At 30.9% G+C, this 21,089-nt stretch overlaps 1 protein-coding gene and 1 long non-coding RNA gene across 3 annotated transcripts in view; one reads left to right on the forward strand and one right to left on the reverse strand.

The window, feature by feature from the left end:
- LOC148313544 (uncharacterized) overlaps positions 1-18,744 on the reverse strand; it is an 82,295-nt gene extending 63,551 nt beyond the window's left edge. The window contains exons 1-2 of one of the 2 annotated variants that reach the window (XM_088261654.1): positions 18,606-18,740; positions 17,829-18,377 (exon numbers count right to left, since the gene is read on the reverse strand). In XM_088261654.1, the coding sequence (XP_088117780.1) occupies positions 17,829-18,182 (354 nt within the window). In that variant the 5' untranslated portion in view covers positions 18,183-18,377; positions 18,606-18,740. Of the gene's footprint in view, positions 1-17,828; positions 18,378-18,605 lie in introns of both variants that reach the window. The other variant, XM_088261647.1, reaches the window with a different exon arrangement.
- Positions 13,261-15,973, forward strand: LOC148313545 (uncharacterized). The gene is made up of 3 exons (XR_015837681.1): positions 13,261-13,359; positions 14,148-15,043; positions 15,433-15,973. It is a non-coding gene; the product is annotated as an uncharacterized LOC148313545 (long non-coding RNA).
- Positions 18,745-21,089: the final 2,345 nt, after the last annotated feature.

Here is a 21,089-nt window from a genome sequence, read left to right on the forward strand (position 1 = left end):
TATTATCTTTGTTGAGATGTCAAAAAATTATTTATGAGTAAATTTTATAATTGCATATATTTTGCATGACAGAAGCATTTCACATTTTCAATACGAACTTTAGGGTTCCCATACTTGTATAGGGTAGGCGTTAGGAGTAAATTGAAACATAACAGGGCCAAGGAAGAAAATCGCAAATTAAAAATGAACATGTGTAAATTTAATATAAAGGCAAAGTGTTCGGAGCGATTGAAAGTTACCAAAGTAAATTACTTATTGATTTCGTAACAGGGTACCTACGCATTTACAGTTACTGGAATTAATTCAAGTTCAACGATTTCGTTTGACTTCAAAGGGATTTTGGAAATTCCAGCGCGGATATATTCCAAGTTTCCGCGTTGTTCAAGTTTGTGCCTCGGGATACAGAGAAACAGCGTAAACCATAAGTGTTAACTAACTGAACTAACTAAACATCACACTGCTTCCCCGCAGGGGTAGGCAGAGAGAATAGAACGCCACACAACTCTGTCTTTGCAAACTTTCTTGGCCTCTTCCACATTCGTGCATCTCATCATACATACCCACTGACCACTTTGAAGTATTTGACATACCTGATCATGCCAAGTTTTTCTCGGTCTTCCTCTACTTATATTTCCAACTACATTCGCTATATAAATTTGTTAAACGGTTCTTTCCTTACTCATTCGTTCCACATGTCCAAACCATCTCAAGACACCTTTGTTAATTTAATCGATAATGCTTTTCTCAGCGTTGCATCCTTTTCCCTTTTCACCATTCGAACATCTATTATACACCGCTTTGCCGCTCATTCGTCTGAGGGATCGATGAGACTGCATTCAGTCAACTTTTATTATTCTATTGCCAACTCCAATCTTCACTTCCATACATAGTTGGAGCCAGGACTTATCAGACCATGCGTGTGAAATATAAAAAATGACCAGCGTGACCCCCGCGCTGTTACCGAAAATAAAACCTATCTTTTCTATATTCGTCCTGATGTAATTTATAGTTGAATAATATCAGGAACAACCGTTTCATCCCGTCCATCAGTTATTCGTAGAATGCATTTGGCAGAACGAAAGGAAAGCATCGCGTTTCGTACGTGAAAGACGGTATTTCATAATGGCGAGTCTTGTGTGACAGCTTCCCATGTCAGTCACCGGCACATTCCAGTAAAGCGAACGGTGTCGGATTTACAAAAAGAACACTCTTTTTGTCGTGTTAAATTAATATAACATGCCGTTTGTTTCGTTGTACGTTTATTATAACATGAAATATTTTGTTTTCCATACTAAATATTATTATTTCAACAATTTCGTTCCGCTTGTGACCAATTAATCACTTAAAAGACCGAGATAATTCTTGTTTTAAGGATTATCTAATTAGCACTTCCGCCCCTGTGGAAAACAAAAATGAGAGAACAAACGAAAGTAATAAAGGATTGCGATGATAAAAATAAAACCTGTGATATTTATCCCTACTTTATGTTTGAAATTCATCTGTGGATGACAGGGTGATGTGGAGGTGATGGGGTGATGGTAATGCGGGAGTTAGCACTCCTCAAAACAAAGAATTTGAAAGATTATAAAGGCGTTTTAAAAATTATTGTTGTACTTATTCTGTAAAACTCCATATTTATTACGATATCTATGTAAAAAAATACTTCTTCTCCGTCTTATTCCTCATTGCTGAGGGTTGTGACCCCTGCAGAAGCAATGACTCTTCTCCAGTTATCCCTTGACTCGCTGCACGTAGCGCTCCAACCACTGAGGTGCCTGCAGCTGCCTTAATTTGATCAGTCCATCGTGTGGGGATATTCCTCTCCCTCTCTTTCTCTCCAGGCTACCGATCACAACTAGTCGTTCCAGGCTATCCTCGTTGCCACGCGCAACGTGCCCAAAGATAAAAAAATACACGTAATCATTAACGCATATGGAAGGCAATTATTTAGTATTCATAATAAACGATGATGATTGTTTCAACTTTGTGAGGCATTTTTATTAAATTACCGTAAATTTTTCGTGGATAGAGTTGACAAAACATCATATTGACGTTTTGGGCGTCCTTCCAAAGGGATTCTATATGGAAGATAACATACATATACTTATGTATTAACAACCGAGTGAAAATTACTTTCACTGTAGGGTAGACTGGGTACGGTTGAAACAATTTTGCTTATATTGTCCATAGTATTGCTCTTTACAAGTCAAGCGATGATGAAGATGCATTAAATACAAGAGCGTGTTTCTGTCTACTAATGGGAAGTATTATTTCAGTACCCGGTGTGTTCTTTTTAGTGGCAGATCAAATTTAAAAAATATATCCGATTTGTTTCAACCGTCCCCATACCAGGGGCAGTTGAAACAGTGATTGGGGTCAGTTGAAACACATGCAAATAAATCAATATTTAATATTGTAAGACGTTTTATTCATTATTTATTTTTGTGTTATAAATAATTATGGCACCGCATGACAATATTAATCAGTCTACAGATATGTAATGAACAAAAACAACTAAAAACAATGGCATTTAAAAAAAAAAACAAATCGAGCCAAAATAATCTGTGAATAAACTAAAAGGAAACACTTCTGTCATTTTGATTAGTCATAAATCAAGCGGAAATCTAGCTTTGGGATCATTCCGAGTCGCAATTGTGGCAAACATAGCTAAGACCACCTTTTGTGCAGTCTTCTTGAGCCCACAGTTTACAAGTGGTGCACTGTATCCACTTTTCACCGGATCTGCTCTCTGAATACAGTGACAGACAAACAAGACAATAGCACTCGTCCTCTTTTGATGATGATTCCTGTTGCGTATTATGATTATTTTTTCCTTTAACGATCCTTCTACTTTTTCCTCCATCCAATCTTTTCTTCACTTACTTAGTTTTCATCCCTTTCAACCTTATTTCATGCTCCTTTCTTATCTCTTCTTTCTCTGTTTTTTTAGTAGCAAGTATTTTGCAAGCTCCTGCTCCCGCTATTTATTAAAAACTTTGTTGTGGGGTTCATATCCCATTTTCTTCTTCACCAGATGCATCTCGCTTTCGTATATATCTAATGAGCGAACAGTGGTTTAATCCATGCTTTTCCGACGCTTTTCGCAGTGAATCTCCTGCTTTAACCTCCTCATAAGCGTATGTATACCTCGACAAGTCGACCTCTCCTCTCGAAGTCTTTCTTGCGCGTACTCTCGGCACCTAGAAAACAGGAAAACTGAAAAAATATGTTGTTTCAACCGTACCCACAAAAAATGTTTCAACCGTCCCCAACCCCTCCTTTTGGTGGAAAACAGAAAATAGTAATGTTAACAATAATGGCACATTAAAACTAATCACTATATCGTGTTCTACAAGCTTCATTTCAAACACGAAATCACACTCAATAATATCGTTTCAATAGAAACCGTAATAAAAGGAAAATTCTCAGAACAAAAATACTTACTTTTGGTTATCAAAATACAATAGGACCTCCTACAAGCAACTGCATAGTGCGGCGAGCGATGCAACACTGATATTTGTGTTTGAACTTGTTGTCCACTTTGTTCGTCCCTTGGACCCTTCACCCTACCGCATACGGTTTGCAAGATATTTGCTCTGTTTCAACCGTCCTTTGTTTCAACCGTACCCAGTCTACCCTACTTCTGGACTTACTCTTAAGCATTTTTAATCCAGCTAAAAAAAATGTGGGTAAAGTTTATTTTGCACAAGTGTTTGAAAATTTTAGTAGGCCTTTTATTTATTTATATTAAATTTCAGTTTACTAAATATCTTTGTTTCATTTATTTACATTATTTTTAAATTTTTATTTACATAAAAATTAAACATAATTTTTTTTAACTAAAAAATTAAAGTTTTTTGTTTTAAATCTATTTCGGTTTAGCATCAGAGCAAACAATGAAAAATTAAAACATCAAATATTAAATTTTAATCATGAATTTCTTTCGTGATTTGTAACAGTGGAATTCAACGTATGAATATTTAACATTGAAATTGTTACATGCTGAAATGTGAGGTGTAAATTCATTCAGGATAAAATACCTTCAGTATTATCATTCAAAACCATAAATACAAGAATGTATAGACGACATTTACGGCATGCGAAGGTTAAGGCGGTGGTAAGGTAAGATTTGGGTTAGGGGAATTTAGGAGTCTAATTATACAATATATAATACACGTAAAGCTCACAAGGAACTAAATAAGTTAGTAAGATTTTTCATGATAAAAATGTGAAAATAATTCAAGTTTAATTACTGAACAAATATATTACGTAAATATTTACACTAGTTATTATACTAACAAAACTTACCACGTTCATTTACGATCGAATTTCATACGTATATTAAAAAAAAAGTGTTTAAAGCAAATCTAAAAGCATAACATATTTATAGGGATACCTGGAAGTAAATCTAAGAATAAATCAGATTAAAATTTAGAAAAACAGGATTTCGATTACATTTTAACTGGGTGTGCATCAACATTAAGTATCGAGGTTAAATAATAACATTATTTTTTTATTAAACATTGAATGAAAATGAAGAATACGAATCATAAAATGGCTAATAATGAGCTCAAACGTTAGTTTATCGAATAAGAAATAAAACCAAATACCAAATATTCATATCAAGTTGTAAAATGTCAAGTTATATCTTACAAATGTCACGTAATGATGCAAAAATGTACCCACAGGGTGAAAGGTTTAAATATTTTCACGCTTTCTGTGTTACACGCTTAAGATCTTGCTACTGAAAATTTAAATATCTTTCAGTTAGTTGTGGTAGAAATGGAAAGGGATAAGTGACTTTATAAAACATTTGAGATTACAATTGACGTGAACTTTTTAAGCTTATTTCCAATATTTTATTGCATACCGCGGCCGCGGCATTTGCAAATAACAGACGGCTATTGCCGAAATAAAATCACAATAAAAATTCATCAAAACAATCGGTTAAAATATTAAATTAATTTGATAAACTATACATGTTCGCAAGAAATGATAGTACGGCATTCCGAGATGATTCATAAATTTATTATATTTCTCAATAGAAACAAGAAAACTTAAGTATATTTTTCTTTCTTACAGTACCAAAATGTCGTTTTAGCGTTAGGTACATTGTAATGCACATTGAAAAGAAAGTTCGTAAGGGAACTTAGAGCGTTGACTACGTCCAAAATAAAACGGAAACTGCTTCATGGTACGTTATATAAGTAGCAGCAACTCCAACAGTTAAGCGGTGCAATTATGCTACATCAAAATGTAATCTAGTTTTATTTGGTCATTATGTATGAAAAAGGGTCCATTTGACCTAGTATCTACTAAGTGCCTATCCCAAGCGATCCGAGCTTTAGCTCGTGGTTTATTTATCACGGAGGGGTCTGAATCGGCTTGTTGCACTTCTAAAGAAAGTTTCGAGATAAAAAACGATAAAAATGTGAAGATTGAATCTACAAAACACAGCGGATTACCAGTAGAAAAACGTGACCTAATTTGGATTATACCGTATTTATAATCAAATAATGTAATATATTTTGGAAAGTAATGCACAACTTTGTATGGATTTTAGTATTTAAAATCATTATTTTTCGCAAAAATTACATGACAAAGCTAACAAAATATCGTTCAAATAAAAACAAAATGTTAAAATAATATTAACACGTGTGTTTTCCCAAAGTCAAGCAAAACCTATCAAAATCGCGTTGTGTACCCAAAACTATTACCAACAGAAATTTCTGCTATTTTGCACAATAAAAATAAAATTTCATTTGGAAAATGGATATCAATTTGGGGATTTTTTTGGATTCAACGTGAGACAAAGACAGAAAAATAAACGATAATGGTTGCTATGAAATATTCATGTGTATTTTTATACCACAACCTTTTCAGTATTATCATATAAATAAGAAACAGGCTTCCGTATGCGGCGGCTCCTTCAAAAATAATTATTCTGCGGAAGACTTAGTTTGTTAGCCGATATTCGTCTAACCGTTTGCTATAATATACAGGATGTAATTTACTTGATGGAAGATTGAAAAGGGAGACTGACGACTCATATTATTGAAAATATTCTGCCAAAAGCATAAAATCAAGAAGCCAACCGGTACATTTATCAATATCAAAAATAATTTCAGATTATTAATCATCGGAAAATTTAAGTATAGAAATATGCGGTATTGAACCAATATAGTATTGGTAATCTCGAATACAAAACTAAGATCCTCACTCTGACCTTGCCACACAAAAAAAAGCTACAAGTATTCATAAACATCGTATTTATTGAAGCTATGAATATTTTTCTGGATGCCAATATTTGTAGCTGAGAATATTATGCTGAATACCAACATTTGAAATTTATTTGTAATAAGAATAAAGCTTAATATGTTTTATTCGTTTCAGGCATAGACAATAAGTTTTATGACACTATCTTCGATTAGCGAACAACTACTTTGTAATAAAAATGCTATTGTGCTGCGAAACTGACATGCTAAATACACGTGATAGGAGGGAAAAATAGCGACTTATATTAGATTTAAATAATACATTAAGATTAAACATAAAATAAATTGTTTTATGTATAAAATGTTAAATCAAACACTGATTTTTTGAGTCTACTAAGTTGTATTTTATTGTTAAAAAACACAAATCAAATTTCGTGACAAGCGTTTCACCTTGTTATTTTTATATGTTTTTTTAACAATAAAATACAACTTAGTAGACTCAAAAAATCAGTGTTTGATTTAACATTTAATACATAAATAAAAATTGAGTTCTACAAAATAAACGCCAAATCTATAAATATATACTTGAATTGTTTTAAATAACTAAATAAACATAAACATTCTTGGTCAACTTTAAGTGTTGGAAAAGTTTAATTAAAACTAATTTTATAAGTAGCACTGTTTTTATAGCCGTCTTTTCTAACTTTAGTTGTTTTCTTAACAAAGCAAGCAAGTCCAAAAAAGTTAAGGCTGCCCTGCACTGATGAAATTATACGTTATTATTATTTTTCGCATTCGTTGCTTTCTACTTTTATAGTGATCTATAAAGAATTTTACATACATCATTATAACTTTTAAGTCTGAGAGCGGAGGAAGCTATGCTAGAACTGATACACTTCAAGTAATGCTCCTGAATGTGGACGAAAATAAATATTTTTGAGAGTAAGTCTTTTAACAATGTTTCGAGATGATTGTTTGAGTGATGTTACATAAGGTGAGGTAAAAGTACCATCTTGTTAAGGATGTGGAATCGTTACCTCTATATACTAAATAATTTAATACTAACACCGACGTCAAAACAAAAACAAGGTTATTAAATGCAAAAATGGCGGGTTTTACTAGGCAATAACTGTATGTACGTACAGCACTGATAAGGAAAATATGACATGCATGCACCTGGAATATCGGGCATCTTCACCAGTTGACAGTTTTTTTTTTTCCTAATTATTATTAAATAAATGGAATCGATTTGAAGTCGAAATAACGGGAATCCACCCCGATTTTAGATAGTTACAATGTTCCAATAAAAAATAATAATATCTCTAGTTATATTAGAAATAAAACAACAAATAAACAGATTTTTCAGTTGTTATTTTAATTGACCAGAAACCTATTTCATCGTTAGCGACATCATCAGACTGTGAATGATGTCAATAATGACAAAACCAGGTCGCTGGTCAGGTAAAATAAAGCGGAAAAAGCTAAGTAGTTGTTTTATTTAACTACCAAGAAAAGTCAATAAAAACTTAATCTAAAAATATATATATTTGGGCAGGCATAGTGTCATAGCATCAATTCTGTGTCATAACTTACTTAATGTTCTTTTTCTCATTCTGACCTATTTGTTTTATAATTTTAAAGGTCAGCAATGCAACATAGAACACAAGCTTTCACTATTCATAGCTACAATTCATTCAAATTTAAATATTTTTTGTGAAAAAATTACGGTTCTTTGAAAATCAATTTAAATACGTACTTTTTATGTAAATTTATTTCGCTAGACAGACGACGTCAGTAGTGGTGATCAAAATCAACCACTGAATCAGGAATATCCAATGGATAAGGTCACAAAATATTTTAGGAGGGAATTATACTTTGCCCTTTTATGCGAGAAATGTCAGGGAAAATATTTGTATTGTAATATATGCACATATGAAATGTGACATTATGATTCTATTTCTTCATATATTCTAGAAATATATTTTCTACCCCTTTCCCTATCTGCACTCAGAATCACATTGTAGAGAGCGTACGCGATATTTATCAAAGTTACATAAAGGCAAGGTGATCAGTAGAAACAGACAAGCAGTGTAAAGTAGTCGAGATCAACTGCTTCAAGTTGCTGGAGTTCTGCAGTCACAATAAAATATTTGAAAATTCATACACATGACTGCACATCAACTGCAGCTGTCGATTACAGTTCTTCTTCAGACCCTTATCCGCACCCCAATGGTGCATAGGGCACTGCATCATATAATTGAGATTATCTTGAGATTATAAAGAGTTATCTTGATCGTTAACACATGAAGGAAAGGTGATCAGCCCTCCGCTTTAGGTACCATTCCAGGGTAATATAGAATAAATATTAAAGCGAAAAAATTATTTATATTTATTTGATCCCCTTCTTCCCCTGGGAATCGAACCTGGGACCTCCAGAGCGGTAGTAGAGCGTGCTGACCATTACAATACGCAGGTGGACCAATTCCGTCGATTATAGCTGCTCAAAATGCTTGTAAGTGCAAAATGACATTTTTGCATTAAAATTGCACATTGCCCTGCTGAGGCAACTTGACACAGTTGACCCTGGCTACTTTAAGCAGCTATTCTTTTCCCACACTTAGGCATTAGTTCAGTCGATGGTAACGTACGAGTACAAACTATGTATAATGGTCAAAATACAAATTCATACATGTTAATCAAGTTAACCACTACCACACGCAGGCTGATAAACCTTACATTACCATTAGTGTACTGTGTAAGTAGGTAATACCCTAATACCTCCCCTATTACCAAATGGATCATTTATTCAAATTTCCTCCCCGAAATGAGTCGATGGCATTAATAAGATTTTGTGATTGTGACCCAGTTTTCGGTTTTAAGCTGTATATCATAACATTATTCTACACGCTAAGATAATACAAGGGCGCCCTTTAACGACGCGTTTAGTGCAAAGTATTCATTTACTAAAAAGCATGAGTAATTAAATATAGATAGTTTGAACTTCACTATTTATTTAATAAAACTTCATGTACAGAAAATAAATGCGTACATTGGCGGGGTTATTGCTAAAAAGCAATTTCTTCCAATCAACCAAACACAGAATATAGTGATATTGGTCAAAACGTTTGATACCTTAAATACCTGTTTGCAATCAGAGGGTAGATAGTGTTTGAACATTAAAAACAACTATAAATTACTTATTACTGTTGTATTAATTAAGCAACTTCTTTATATTTTATTCAATATTCATGAAAATAAAAATAAATGATGATAATAAGGAAGGCTAAATAAAAAGGTAGTTTAGGGAATAATGTAGAGGGAAAAACTAAGGGATGTGATGTGATGGACAGTTAGGATTTTATAGATGGCAATGTCTCAGACGTTTCTGAAAAGTTATCAGAGAAGGTGCATTTTTCATTCATTCCATAGTCTGGGCGCTTGGACAGAGAAGGAATTACTGAAGAATAATGTGTTTTGGCGGGGAACGGAAAGTGTTCTTTCTTTGGAAGAATGTAGTGATAGACCATGATCTGAGAGGTATATAAGGTTTTCAGAAAGATATTTAAGTGCATTGGGGTTGTGAAGAATATTATAAAGTAGCGAGAGAGATTGAAGATTTATGCGCTGGGTGAAGTGAAGCCATTTTAGTTCAGTGCGAGAAGGTGATGCATACACTATTACTTTTCCGAAAAAGATACTCAATTTTAATTAACACAAGACCAGTTATGACGAAGAGATGGTAGTCCAATAAGCCAGAAAGCGTTCTAATTTAATAGATTGGCTTTAAAAAAAGCTCTGATACAATCCATTGTGTCGAAATACCATTTAACATGAGAAACATTGGTTTGGCTTAAACAAGCTTTAAGCTTCTTAAAATTGACCTTGTATTTATACCGCATCATGCTTTGTAGACTATGGAGAGGGATGTTAAAAATAAATATCCTTAAAAGACACATGATGCATTTTTATTGCATAATACATTTTCTTTTGTACACAGTTGCAGTGATAACAATAGGACAATTTTTGAAATAGAATACGTATTTCTGTGTGAATGAATTTAAAAAAAAAAAAACTCCTATAAAAATTCATTGGAAACTTTTTAAATTCGTCGCTTGTTCGGATAAAGCATATTTAAATTGCAAAAGGAAACTTTATAATGTGAATTCGAAGAAAAAATCTTGGAATCAAAATTACCGGGAATTGGGAAAGACTTTATAAAATGGAGGTAAAAACCCTTTTGGTCTTGAATAATATTAGAGTTAACAAAGAAATGGTTTGCCTTTATAATAAGGCACGGAATGAAAATTAGGTTTTTTTAGCTTTCGCTATTTCGTGCTTCTTTCGGAAGTAAACTTTTTGACACGTCAAACTAAAAATACAGGCACAATATCCAATCGAATACAATAAATAATATTGTGATTATTAATTTTGATGAAAAACTAACATCACGTTTGCGTAATTAAAATGCAACATCCCTCTATAAAGGGCATTGCTACGTAGTATTTTTTTAATAAATTATTTTACCAAACAGGTATTTACATTTTTTTTCACAAAGATTTTTTTTTGCTAAAATAAAGGTAAGCGGGAACCGAATTTCACTAATTTCAATACCAGTAAATAGAGCTAAAGTTGATGAAGTATATATTATACAAAAAAACCTATTGATTTTATAAAAATAAACATTTATTTTATTGTCATTCTCCATAATGTAAATATCAATAACTGAAAATAAAGATAACAGTTTTTTTTTTTAAATTCTACCTACATTTATAAAATTCTGTTCACAGTAATATATTTTTTTAATTAACCATTCGTAAGCTAAGGAGTTTATGGTAAAATCAATATCTATGAATTTACTACGTTGCAATCTCCCTTGTGTTGATTTGAAATTTTCATCTTAGATATATTGTATATGGCTTTACAAATGCTAAATTTATAATAATTTGAAGCACAAACAATTCTAGCACACCTGTACACTGCGAACAAACACTTAAATTACAAAAGCAAGTTTTGATGTCTCTTAGACAGTTCATTATTTTCATTTCATGATTAGTTGATGCTGTGCTAAAAATACACTTTACTACATAGCACACGCTGTCTACAAAATGAAGATGTATTCTCATTTCAGTACCTCACCTGTCACCAGAAAGAAATGTGTTTGTGAAATGTGAGATACCACGACGTGACAACTTTATATAAACGCGAGCTTGCTAGACCCCCGTGCGGGCGTGGGAAGGTTACTTTAATATAAAGTGACCCTATAACCACCACAAAGTATCTAGGGGTCTATCATTCGCCCAATTTTAAAGAGAATTTTAGAAAAGGGGTTTTTTCTCCTATCATGTTATGAATTGTATTTAGCGGAATTCGAGTAACAGGACCAAAAGTACTAAAATGTGACGTCCCAACCGATTATTATGAGTTTGGTCCGTATATACGTTAATCTGCCAAAGACTGGAGGGACTGAACGCCTTACATTTAAGGCCCAATATTCGATAAGTTGCAAATTAATTTTGTCTAAACCCAGGAAACATTTGATGTAATTGATTCTTTTTCTTAAAACACCGTTTTTGTACTGAAAAATAATTATTTATGCAGTTTTGAAAAATAATGAGAAATATGAGTTATTGAAAGGTGAGGAGTTAAAAAAACACATATATATATATATATATATATATATATATATATATATATATATATATATATATATATATATATATATATATATATATATATATATATATATATATATATATATATATATATATATATATATATATATATATATATATATATATATATATATATATATAATATATATATATATATATATATATATATATATATATATATATATATATATATATATATATATATATATATATATATATATATATATATATATATATATATATATATATATATGACACTATTATTTTTTTCGTAAATATTGAGAAAAATATTAAAATTCCAGTATTTGTATATTGTAAAAAAAGAGCGTGGATACATGTCTAGTCCTCAGCGCTAAAAGTGTATCCACGCTCAGTTTTTAATGCGTTCTAAATTCAACGCTGGAGATCTCGGCCTTAACCCAGTGTTCCATACCTTACACTAAAGGCACGGATGAAAGGAAGAACAATAAATAAAACTTCAGACACCTTTCATGGCAATTCGCTGTACTCCCAAATCGTGCTTTTTTATAATTAAATGTTTTCAACTAAACAGACATTATTTTATAGCGTTGCCATGCAATATTTTTTCGCACTGCGTTAATTTCTGAAGGACCAAAGGAATTTCAAAGAAAGAAAGCTCGTTAAATAATTTTCAACTTTCTCTGGGAATACTTACCAAGCTACGCTAGCATTAATGTTTAACATTTATATATTTTAATTACGTTGTTTTATTTTACTATTTAGTTTTTAAGTTTCTAAAAACATTTGTATGCTCAGAAGTTCGTCGAGATTATTTACTAAAAAAAAATAGTTCGTTATACGGATTTATTTTTACTAGCGCCAATTTACATTTTTATATTGAATCAACATATTTCTTTGCCTTATTTGCTGAAATATTTTGGGTCCAATTTGCATATTTATTCCCCGAGATATTTTACAACGGAATTCCTGAAATTCGGAAAGGGTCAGCTTTATAAAAATGAGACTTGCAATAAATTTTCACAATTATTATTGGTGGAATTCTTTACGAGTACGTAGTTTTATTGTTTTTTCAACATAAGTACATGTATTTATGCAATATGTACTTATATCGGTGGCGATCTAACTTTGAGAATATAAATTATGAATGCAATCAATCAACCCTTAATCTGTTTCTAATCTCTTCAATAGGTACTGCAATGATTTAAATATATATAGTTCAATATCAATATTTACATGGAACTACACAAACCCCAGGTGATCAGGTACGATAATAAATGGTTGAAATCAGTAGAATAATTGGAAAATTGTTCGATTACTGACATTCCATTTCCGAATTTATTATAATATATATTCCATAATTTGTTTCATTTACGTACCTTTTTTCTAAAGCAGTCACAGTGAAAAACGGCTAAAGAAAAATAAATATTGCCGTTTATGCGAGTGCATACCGCTTATTAAATTTTAGTCATTTTAAATTTGAGGCTTACTTGGTAAATACCTTTATTTTAAAAATTGTGATACGTGTTTCAATGCATTCCGTATCTTTTTTAATCACCGCACGTGAATCTGAGAGTTGTGTCCTTGGGACGTTGAAGGATGAAGAAGGGATAAGTGCTGTTTCTTTATTATATATATATATATATATATATATATATATATATATATATATATATATATATATATATATATATATATATATATATATATATATATATATATATATATATATATATATATATATATATATATATATATATATATATATATATATATATATATATATATATATATATATATATATATATATATATATATATATATATATATATATATATATATATATATATATATATATATATATATATATATATATATATATATATATATATATATATATATATATATATATATATATATATATATATATATATATATATATATATATATATATATATATATATATATATATATATATATATATATATATATATATATATATATATATATTATTTTATTATTTTTTTAATTTTTTATTAGTGGGAACATAGACAGTAAGTAAATCACAATAGATTTTGAGAAATAGTTATATTTACCGAGTAAAACTTAAATTAAAAATCCATAGATATTACCACAGGGTTACTGCCGACAATTAATGAAATTTTAGTTAAACTCCTTATAATAAACGCGTATGGAACGTGTATACAACTCCTAATAAATAAATATTCAGTGTGGAACTGACGAAACGTATTATTTTCTTTTACTTGATTTATATTTTCAGGGAGAAAGAACAAATATTGCTTTTAGGATTTGAAACAAGTCGTAAGTCTATTGTTTTCCGGGGAATACAAGAGGCAATCTGCCATCGCCAGCGCAACCCCTGTCTAGTCGTCAAAGCACTCACAAATTCTCTACGGGGTTAGCTACCCTCTGTTGATGTAATACGGAACCGGCCCATATTTTTACATTAACAAATTTGGGAAACACGAATTCTATTACAATGGATAGCGACGAAATAAACCCTTTTTTACGTAAATAGAAAACGCATTAATTTCAAACATCAATTGCAAGAACTCAATGCTTATAATAATGCACTTATGACCCCAGTGCTTCTACGCAAGGATCTGCACATACATACTGTGAAATTCGATAAATCCAAAATTATAGGTCATTAACTGATATCTAAGAATTGAGAGAAAAACGCATTTTTGGGGTGAATTACAGGACACTGCGCGTTATCTTTGCCAAGAAAAGAGCAGATGAAGCTTCTGTCAAAAAGACAACTCCCAATTTTGCGATCTCTGCTAAATGTTTCCAAAAAGATTATATTAGAAGCCAAATTCTCCTAGATTGCATTGGAATGATCGGGTTTTGTCGAAAACCGAGAGGCAACCAAAATGTTTTAGCCTACAGAAAATGCAGCGTATTCCTTTGAGTACAGTCACACCATCACGGGTCACAGTGGGTTCATGAGTTACCTGTATCGATGAAAGCTCTCTTAGATATACATCGATATACATCGATGAAAGCTCCACGTGATAATATTTCCCCCAAAGATTTCCCTCACCTGTTTACCTGTGTACCTTGCAAAGCTATCTTCTAACAATGACTCTGGAGGCGCGATGCCTGGGCCAGGGCCTATTCAATCCGCGATAATTCATAAGGAATTATCAAAAGGTTAGTATCATGAATTATAAGTGAAGCGAAGGTTATTGGTGAAATAAACCAAATGAGATAAAATGTCGAACGCCTGTTGATATTGGTCAATACTCCGGCTTCTCGTGATAAGTTTGCTGTATTTTGAAACCTGAAAATCGTTTTGTCTGAAACATTATTTCAGACGAAACGATTAAAAGAAGCACGTCCAAGAGAAAACGTAAAATATTATTACTCCTTAGCAGATTATAAAATTATTTTTATTCTGTTTAGTGTTCGTTAAGTTTCTAGGATGATGTTAATTTTTTCAGATTATTTTTTACACGGATTATTTTTTAAATTCATCTAACGTTAAATACATACCTTCTTTGCATAGAACAGTAATTTTTAGCCAAATTTCTTTTTTTCAGACATAAAAGGGACAACAACGAGCATTAATGCTTTCGTAGAAATATAGTTTTAGTGCATAAAATAATAAATACTAAACGATATAAACTGTGGAAGTGACAACGCGGAAACATTTTATGACAAATTGCAACACGATTATTTCGCAAATCAGTTTAATTATATATGAAAACACAGTCTAGACATATTCATATATATCAGTCTAGACATTTTGAACTACGAGTACATGTAATACTGATTATGAAATATTCGAATAGTTTGGTAACACCTAAATATCCCGCAGATTTTTTTTACGGTTTAGGTGTTACTTGTTCACCTATAACAAAATATTTATTTTAAATAAATGTGTACGAATAGGAAAAACATTAATATTTATTTTATCCACCCTGGGAATCGAGCCCACGATCTTCAGGATGATAGTCAAATGCACTAACCACTACACTGTGAAGGCGAACATAATTAGAAATGCTGACAAGAAATTATACTTTAAATTATGATTTTATTTTATAACTGCGAGTCATCTTCGAGAATATAAGAGGAGGGAATAGAAAAAAAAATTAAGAAGATATTTTCAAACGATCAAAAATAAATTTGTACCGAAAAAAATATTTGAAAATTGTTCAAAATTCTTATGAGTGGTGGATTGAAAAACAGTCGCAAAAGATCTCGCATCTTTGTATTTTATAAATTAAATAAAAAGTACGATACATTTTTCTATTTTTTTATACTCCTTTGTATCATGAAGCATCATTTATATTTTTTTACCGTTTCGTATTTTTTTTTCAATTGAATTATTTCAATATAAAATATGCGAAGCAAAATACGGTAGGTAAACATTTGAGTAATCTTTACTCGCCCTGTTCATATTTGCTTCAAACAAATTATAATCAATTAACTTTTACTTAAATATTATACGCATATATGTACATGGGGTTTGCTTTATTTTTAGCCACGCTTGACCACCTTTTTTGAAATTCCGATACAATGCAGATAAAATAAAAAATAAAAATTGCCATTTATCGACATCTAGCGGAGAAATTTCAAAACTCTACTGGGTTTTGATAACAAAATATTTTCAAGTTACATATTTAAGTTAAGAGATGTCGCTTTTCAAATCTAGGCAAAACTCGCAACAATCTACACCAAACCATCAACAGATGGCAATGCCAAACATTTTTTTCGCAAAGCAAAAAAACAAAGAAAATATTTTTACTAGATTGTTACGAATGTTTATAAACACAAAAAAAATTAGATCAATAAAATAAAGCTCTAGAAAATAGTATAAATAAAGGTGGCAACGTTTATATTTTGTCATTATTTTTGCTGTTTTTTTATATTTTTCAATACGAAAAATCAAACATCTTCAGAAATAAACTGTTTTTCATTTTAAAATATTCAGTAGTTATTTATATGTCTATCTAAAGTAAAAAAAAAAAAGAACCTCACTGTATTCAAAAATTTGGCTCGCTCTTTATAAATTACAAACACTTCGAGTACATAGTTTTTTTTTTAAACCAATATTTAGCAATGTAAAGATATTTGTACACAAATACCAAATATAACACAAAATGATTTATTTTGGCGTTTAAACTGAATTTAAGTTAAAGATTATATGGATGTTCAATCTGTGAATGTTACACAGTTAAACCGATTAAAAACGTGTCATTAGCACTGTAAATACTCGAAATTCTATATTCACTTCTCAAGTCAATAAAAACTCATTATTTTCTGTTGAGATACAGTAGAACCTTGGAAATCCAAAATCCCGGAAAATCTGAACAAAATTTTAAAGAAAGACATTTGTAGAAAAACTGAAAGACTAAAGAACCCATTTATTATTAATAACCTAATTTTTTTAAAGAATTATTGCAAAGTTAATAAAGTATACAGTACTTTACCTATATTGCAACTCAAGTTCTGTAATATTAGATTGAAATTTTAAAAGTTTTTTGATTGAAATGTAAAAAGCACATACAACGTAACAATTATAGTGTAAAGTACTTTGTATTTAATTTACTGTAATTGCAAACAGTTGGTAGAATTCCATATTGAATTGTTGGGTAATACATCCAAAATTAAACACGGTTATTGGATTTGCAGTGATTGATAATGTCTTAATAAGACAAAACGCGTCGCATATCATGTTTCTAAATAAAAGTAAAATTCAATCAAACGTGTTTAATTTTGGATATATTACCCAACAATAGCTATGTATTTAGTGCATTACAAATTTCTTGTCTAATCTGAACTTTTCCAAACCTGAACAGGTCACAGTCCCAATTAGTTTAGATTTCCCCCCGTTTTAAACAATCTCGTATATGCAGTGGATCCCCATCCACTGTATATACGAGATTGTTTAAAACATATCATCAGTCATTAAAAAATATTAAATATATCAAACCTGGTCATCGCCGAACTGAACCTTTTTATTAGGAACTCCTTCTATCCAGACATCTACAATATTCTGCACTTGATCCTCATCCTCCGTCGGTGCAGGACTCACTTGACGATGCTTCCTTCCGAGGACAATGATTTCCCCTCCATCCTCTTCCTCCCCTCTCCAAGCACCGCACTGAGTTCCTACAGTCCTCTCACCCGGAACACTTTCGCCACTTAGTTTACGCTTTCTCGGAATATGCTGAGAATCAATAGTATGCTCATCCATTTCAGATTCAACAAGAGATTCTTTAGAAACTACACTGTCAGTACTAACAGTAGCATCAGAAACCTTTTTCTCAATATTCAAGGCATCCATTTTGGTGGAGTCTTGCTTGATTCCCGAATAAAACTTTACAAACGAGTCCCTTTGAAGGATTGAAGTTTCGGAACTATTTGAACTCCCAGAAACAAGAATTCCTCTTATATTGGATGCTTTTGAAAAAACAAAACTTTTTAATTGTAAATAAGGACTTTTGAGAGTACTTTTAATTGATATTATTTCCTGATACAACTGAAAAAAAATAATCCTTAAAATTAATTAAAATACTTTTTTAAATCTTAAGGCATGTGAAACAATCATAATTTTAAATAATGATTCTACATTATTTCTTGCATAAAAATATTTCTTAATAAAATTCAAATTAAGACAACATAAGGTTATCCCGTTTTGAAAGCATACATATAAATTGTACAATATAATTATGTTGGTAAAATGAAAGTAAGTGAAGAATTGACGTACTTACAGCACAAGGAAAGATTCTCCTGTACATGACAGTGAAGTCGATTTATAATTAGAGATATTGTTTACCGGTAAACAGTACTAACACCAAAAACACAAGAATGTGGGGTTATGTTTAACAAACGAGAAACGAGTGTACATTTTGACAGATGTAGTGTTGCCTATGATTTAAGAAAAATTAATATACTGTCTGGAACAGGTTCTTAAGTTGAGAAAAATAACCGGGGTTTGAAGTTCCTTTTTTGACGCAATATGGTTTTGTAGAAAACTCGATCTTTCAATAAGTCTCTATTGGATATTAAGCTTTGAAGTTTCCTAATAGACTACGCTGTATTTTAACATTATTATGCATATGACATTTAAGAAATACGTAGAACATTATAACACCATTTGCGTTCTGATAAAACCGCATGATGGATTATTAAATATGTTCAAATACCAAACCTATTGTGATGCTGTTACGGTTTCTGAGTTTTTTTTGAAAATCATGTATTAGCTTACACCTCATCCAATGTGTCTAGCAAGTGATTAAGCGGAAATTTAAAGCCCATAACAGATTTAATCTTTATTTTATTAATAATTGTTGGATGTCACTTGACTTGAAATCGCAATTCACAATTTGAGAAAATATATTGAAATGCATTTTGCAATGTTTTACCTTGTTTTCCTCACAAATTTAGTTTTATATAATGTAGATAGGTAGACGAGTAAACAGGCGAAATATTTTATTAAAATTTTGAATGTAATGCTCTGTTGGGTAAGTACATTTATCAGTAAAATTATAAATAACTGCAACTTTCAGTCTTATTCCATAAAAAGTGTTCATCAACACCATTTTAAGATTCAAAAAGTATTCCCATAACAATTGGGACTTATTATCTAAGTAAGAAATATTTGATTTCCAAATTCTGAGTGACAAGTCAAATTCACCCACAGGAAATGTTTTATTATTTTTTATTTTAATCGCCGTTTGTATAGGAATACGTTTTTTCAATGAATTAAAAATAAAGAAGTATGTTAAATTACGATGAATATTTGAAAATATCCCTAAATTAATTATTATATTTATTGAAAAACAGCATTGTAGTAAGTTGCTAGACTATTCCGAATTAACCAAATCGAACATATCGGGAACCCGTTAATATATTTTCGTTAGAATATTTTCCATTTAATCAAAAATATAAATTAAATTAATCTTAAAATGGACAAATTGAAAGAATTTGTCAATTTTAACAAAACGAGAGCAGTTATAATAAAATAAGTAAGAGAGGGTAGTATCTACTTTCTGTTGCGTGAAGTTCGTTATGTACTATATACACATTAGCAGGTAGAATAATTCAGTGGAATATTGCTCTCTGGACTCGCTTTATGACGTGGAAATGATTACGTTAATCCTCCATTGCTCTCGGGTGAGGCGCGTTTCGGTTAATTAGGGCGCTCTGTCAACATGGTCAAGATTAATTAAATTTTATTTTTATTTTAATGACTTTCACATGCAAGTAAGTGCTTACGTTCAAGGTAAGTGCAACGGAGTTAGGCACCCATTTGAGTAAGTTATAAGACAAATCAATTTTTAAATGCCCATTAATGTTGTTATTTTAATTTGGTTTTAATTTTATCAATCTAAAAAATCTAAGAAATCGTTTCATGTATGTATGTAAATGCGTGTCTCGTACAAAGGGATATTTTGGAATGCCATATCATCATAATTATCTTATGATATACAATACATGTTTTTTTTGTTGTTGTTGTTTAATAAAGCAATTTCAATGGGACATTCATTAATACGTACAAATTAAGAATATAATATTTTTCCATTCATATTATTGTGTAATACGTATATTAAAAAAATATGTAGGTACATCGTGAAATTTAATTTAATTATTTGATTGATTGTTCTGCTGAAAAACGAAAATACCAGACTTTCTCATGTAATGTCAATGTGTGTAAAAATGCATACTTTATTTATGAAGATTTTCAGACAGTATTAATAATAATAAGAAGTTGAGATAGCGATGAATTTATTCAAACTGTATTTGGGCAGTAAAGTTGTGGACTGCATTGAAACAGATTGGATGATCTAAAACGTTTATTCTCAAAAAAAAAGAGTAAATAGTTGATTAGCTTTGGATGACTTTTTGTACATGCGAAGATCTGCGAAAAGGGAATTACTTTTCGTCTATCGGCCATATAGGTCAATGAAAAAAAGAAAGAACACTGTCTTCTAACTGCTTACATGGGCTCTCTGTTAATACTCATTGATTTATCCAAAATATCTAATTACAATGAAAAGGTTATCCACAGATAATCAAATATTAACTGCAATTATTAAAAATTTATAAGCATAGATTATGAAATATTAAATTTTTTAAGCAAATTGCGAGGCCCTGTTAACGTACTTCAGCACAATCATGCAGTTGTTTTTGCTGTTTGTTTTCTGCTTTTATAATTTTGTTCCGAGATGAAGCTTTGCGTATTCACTGT

Source organism: Brachycentrus maculatus, unplaced genomic scaffold (assembly GCF_059751285.1).
Source record: "Brachycentrus maculatus isolate JH-2025_06_01 unplaced genomic scaffold, ASM5975128v1 h1tg000010l, whole genome shotgun sequence".
Taxonomy (NCBI): Eukaryota; Metazoa; Arthropoda; class Insecta; order Trichoptera; family Brachycentridae; genus Brachycentrus; species Brachycentrus maculatus.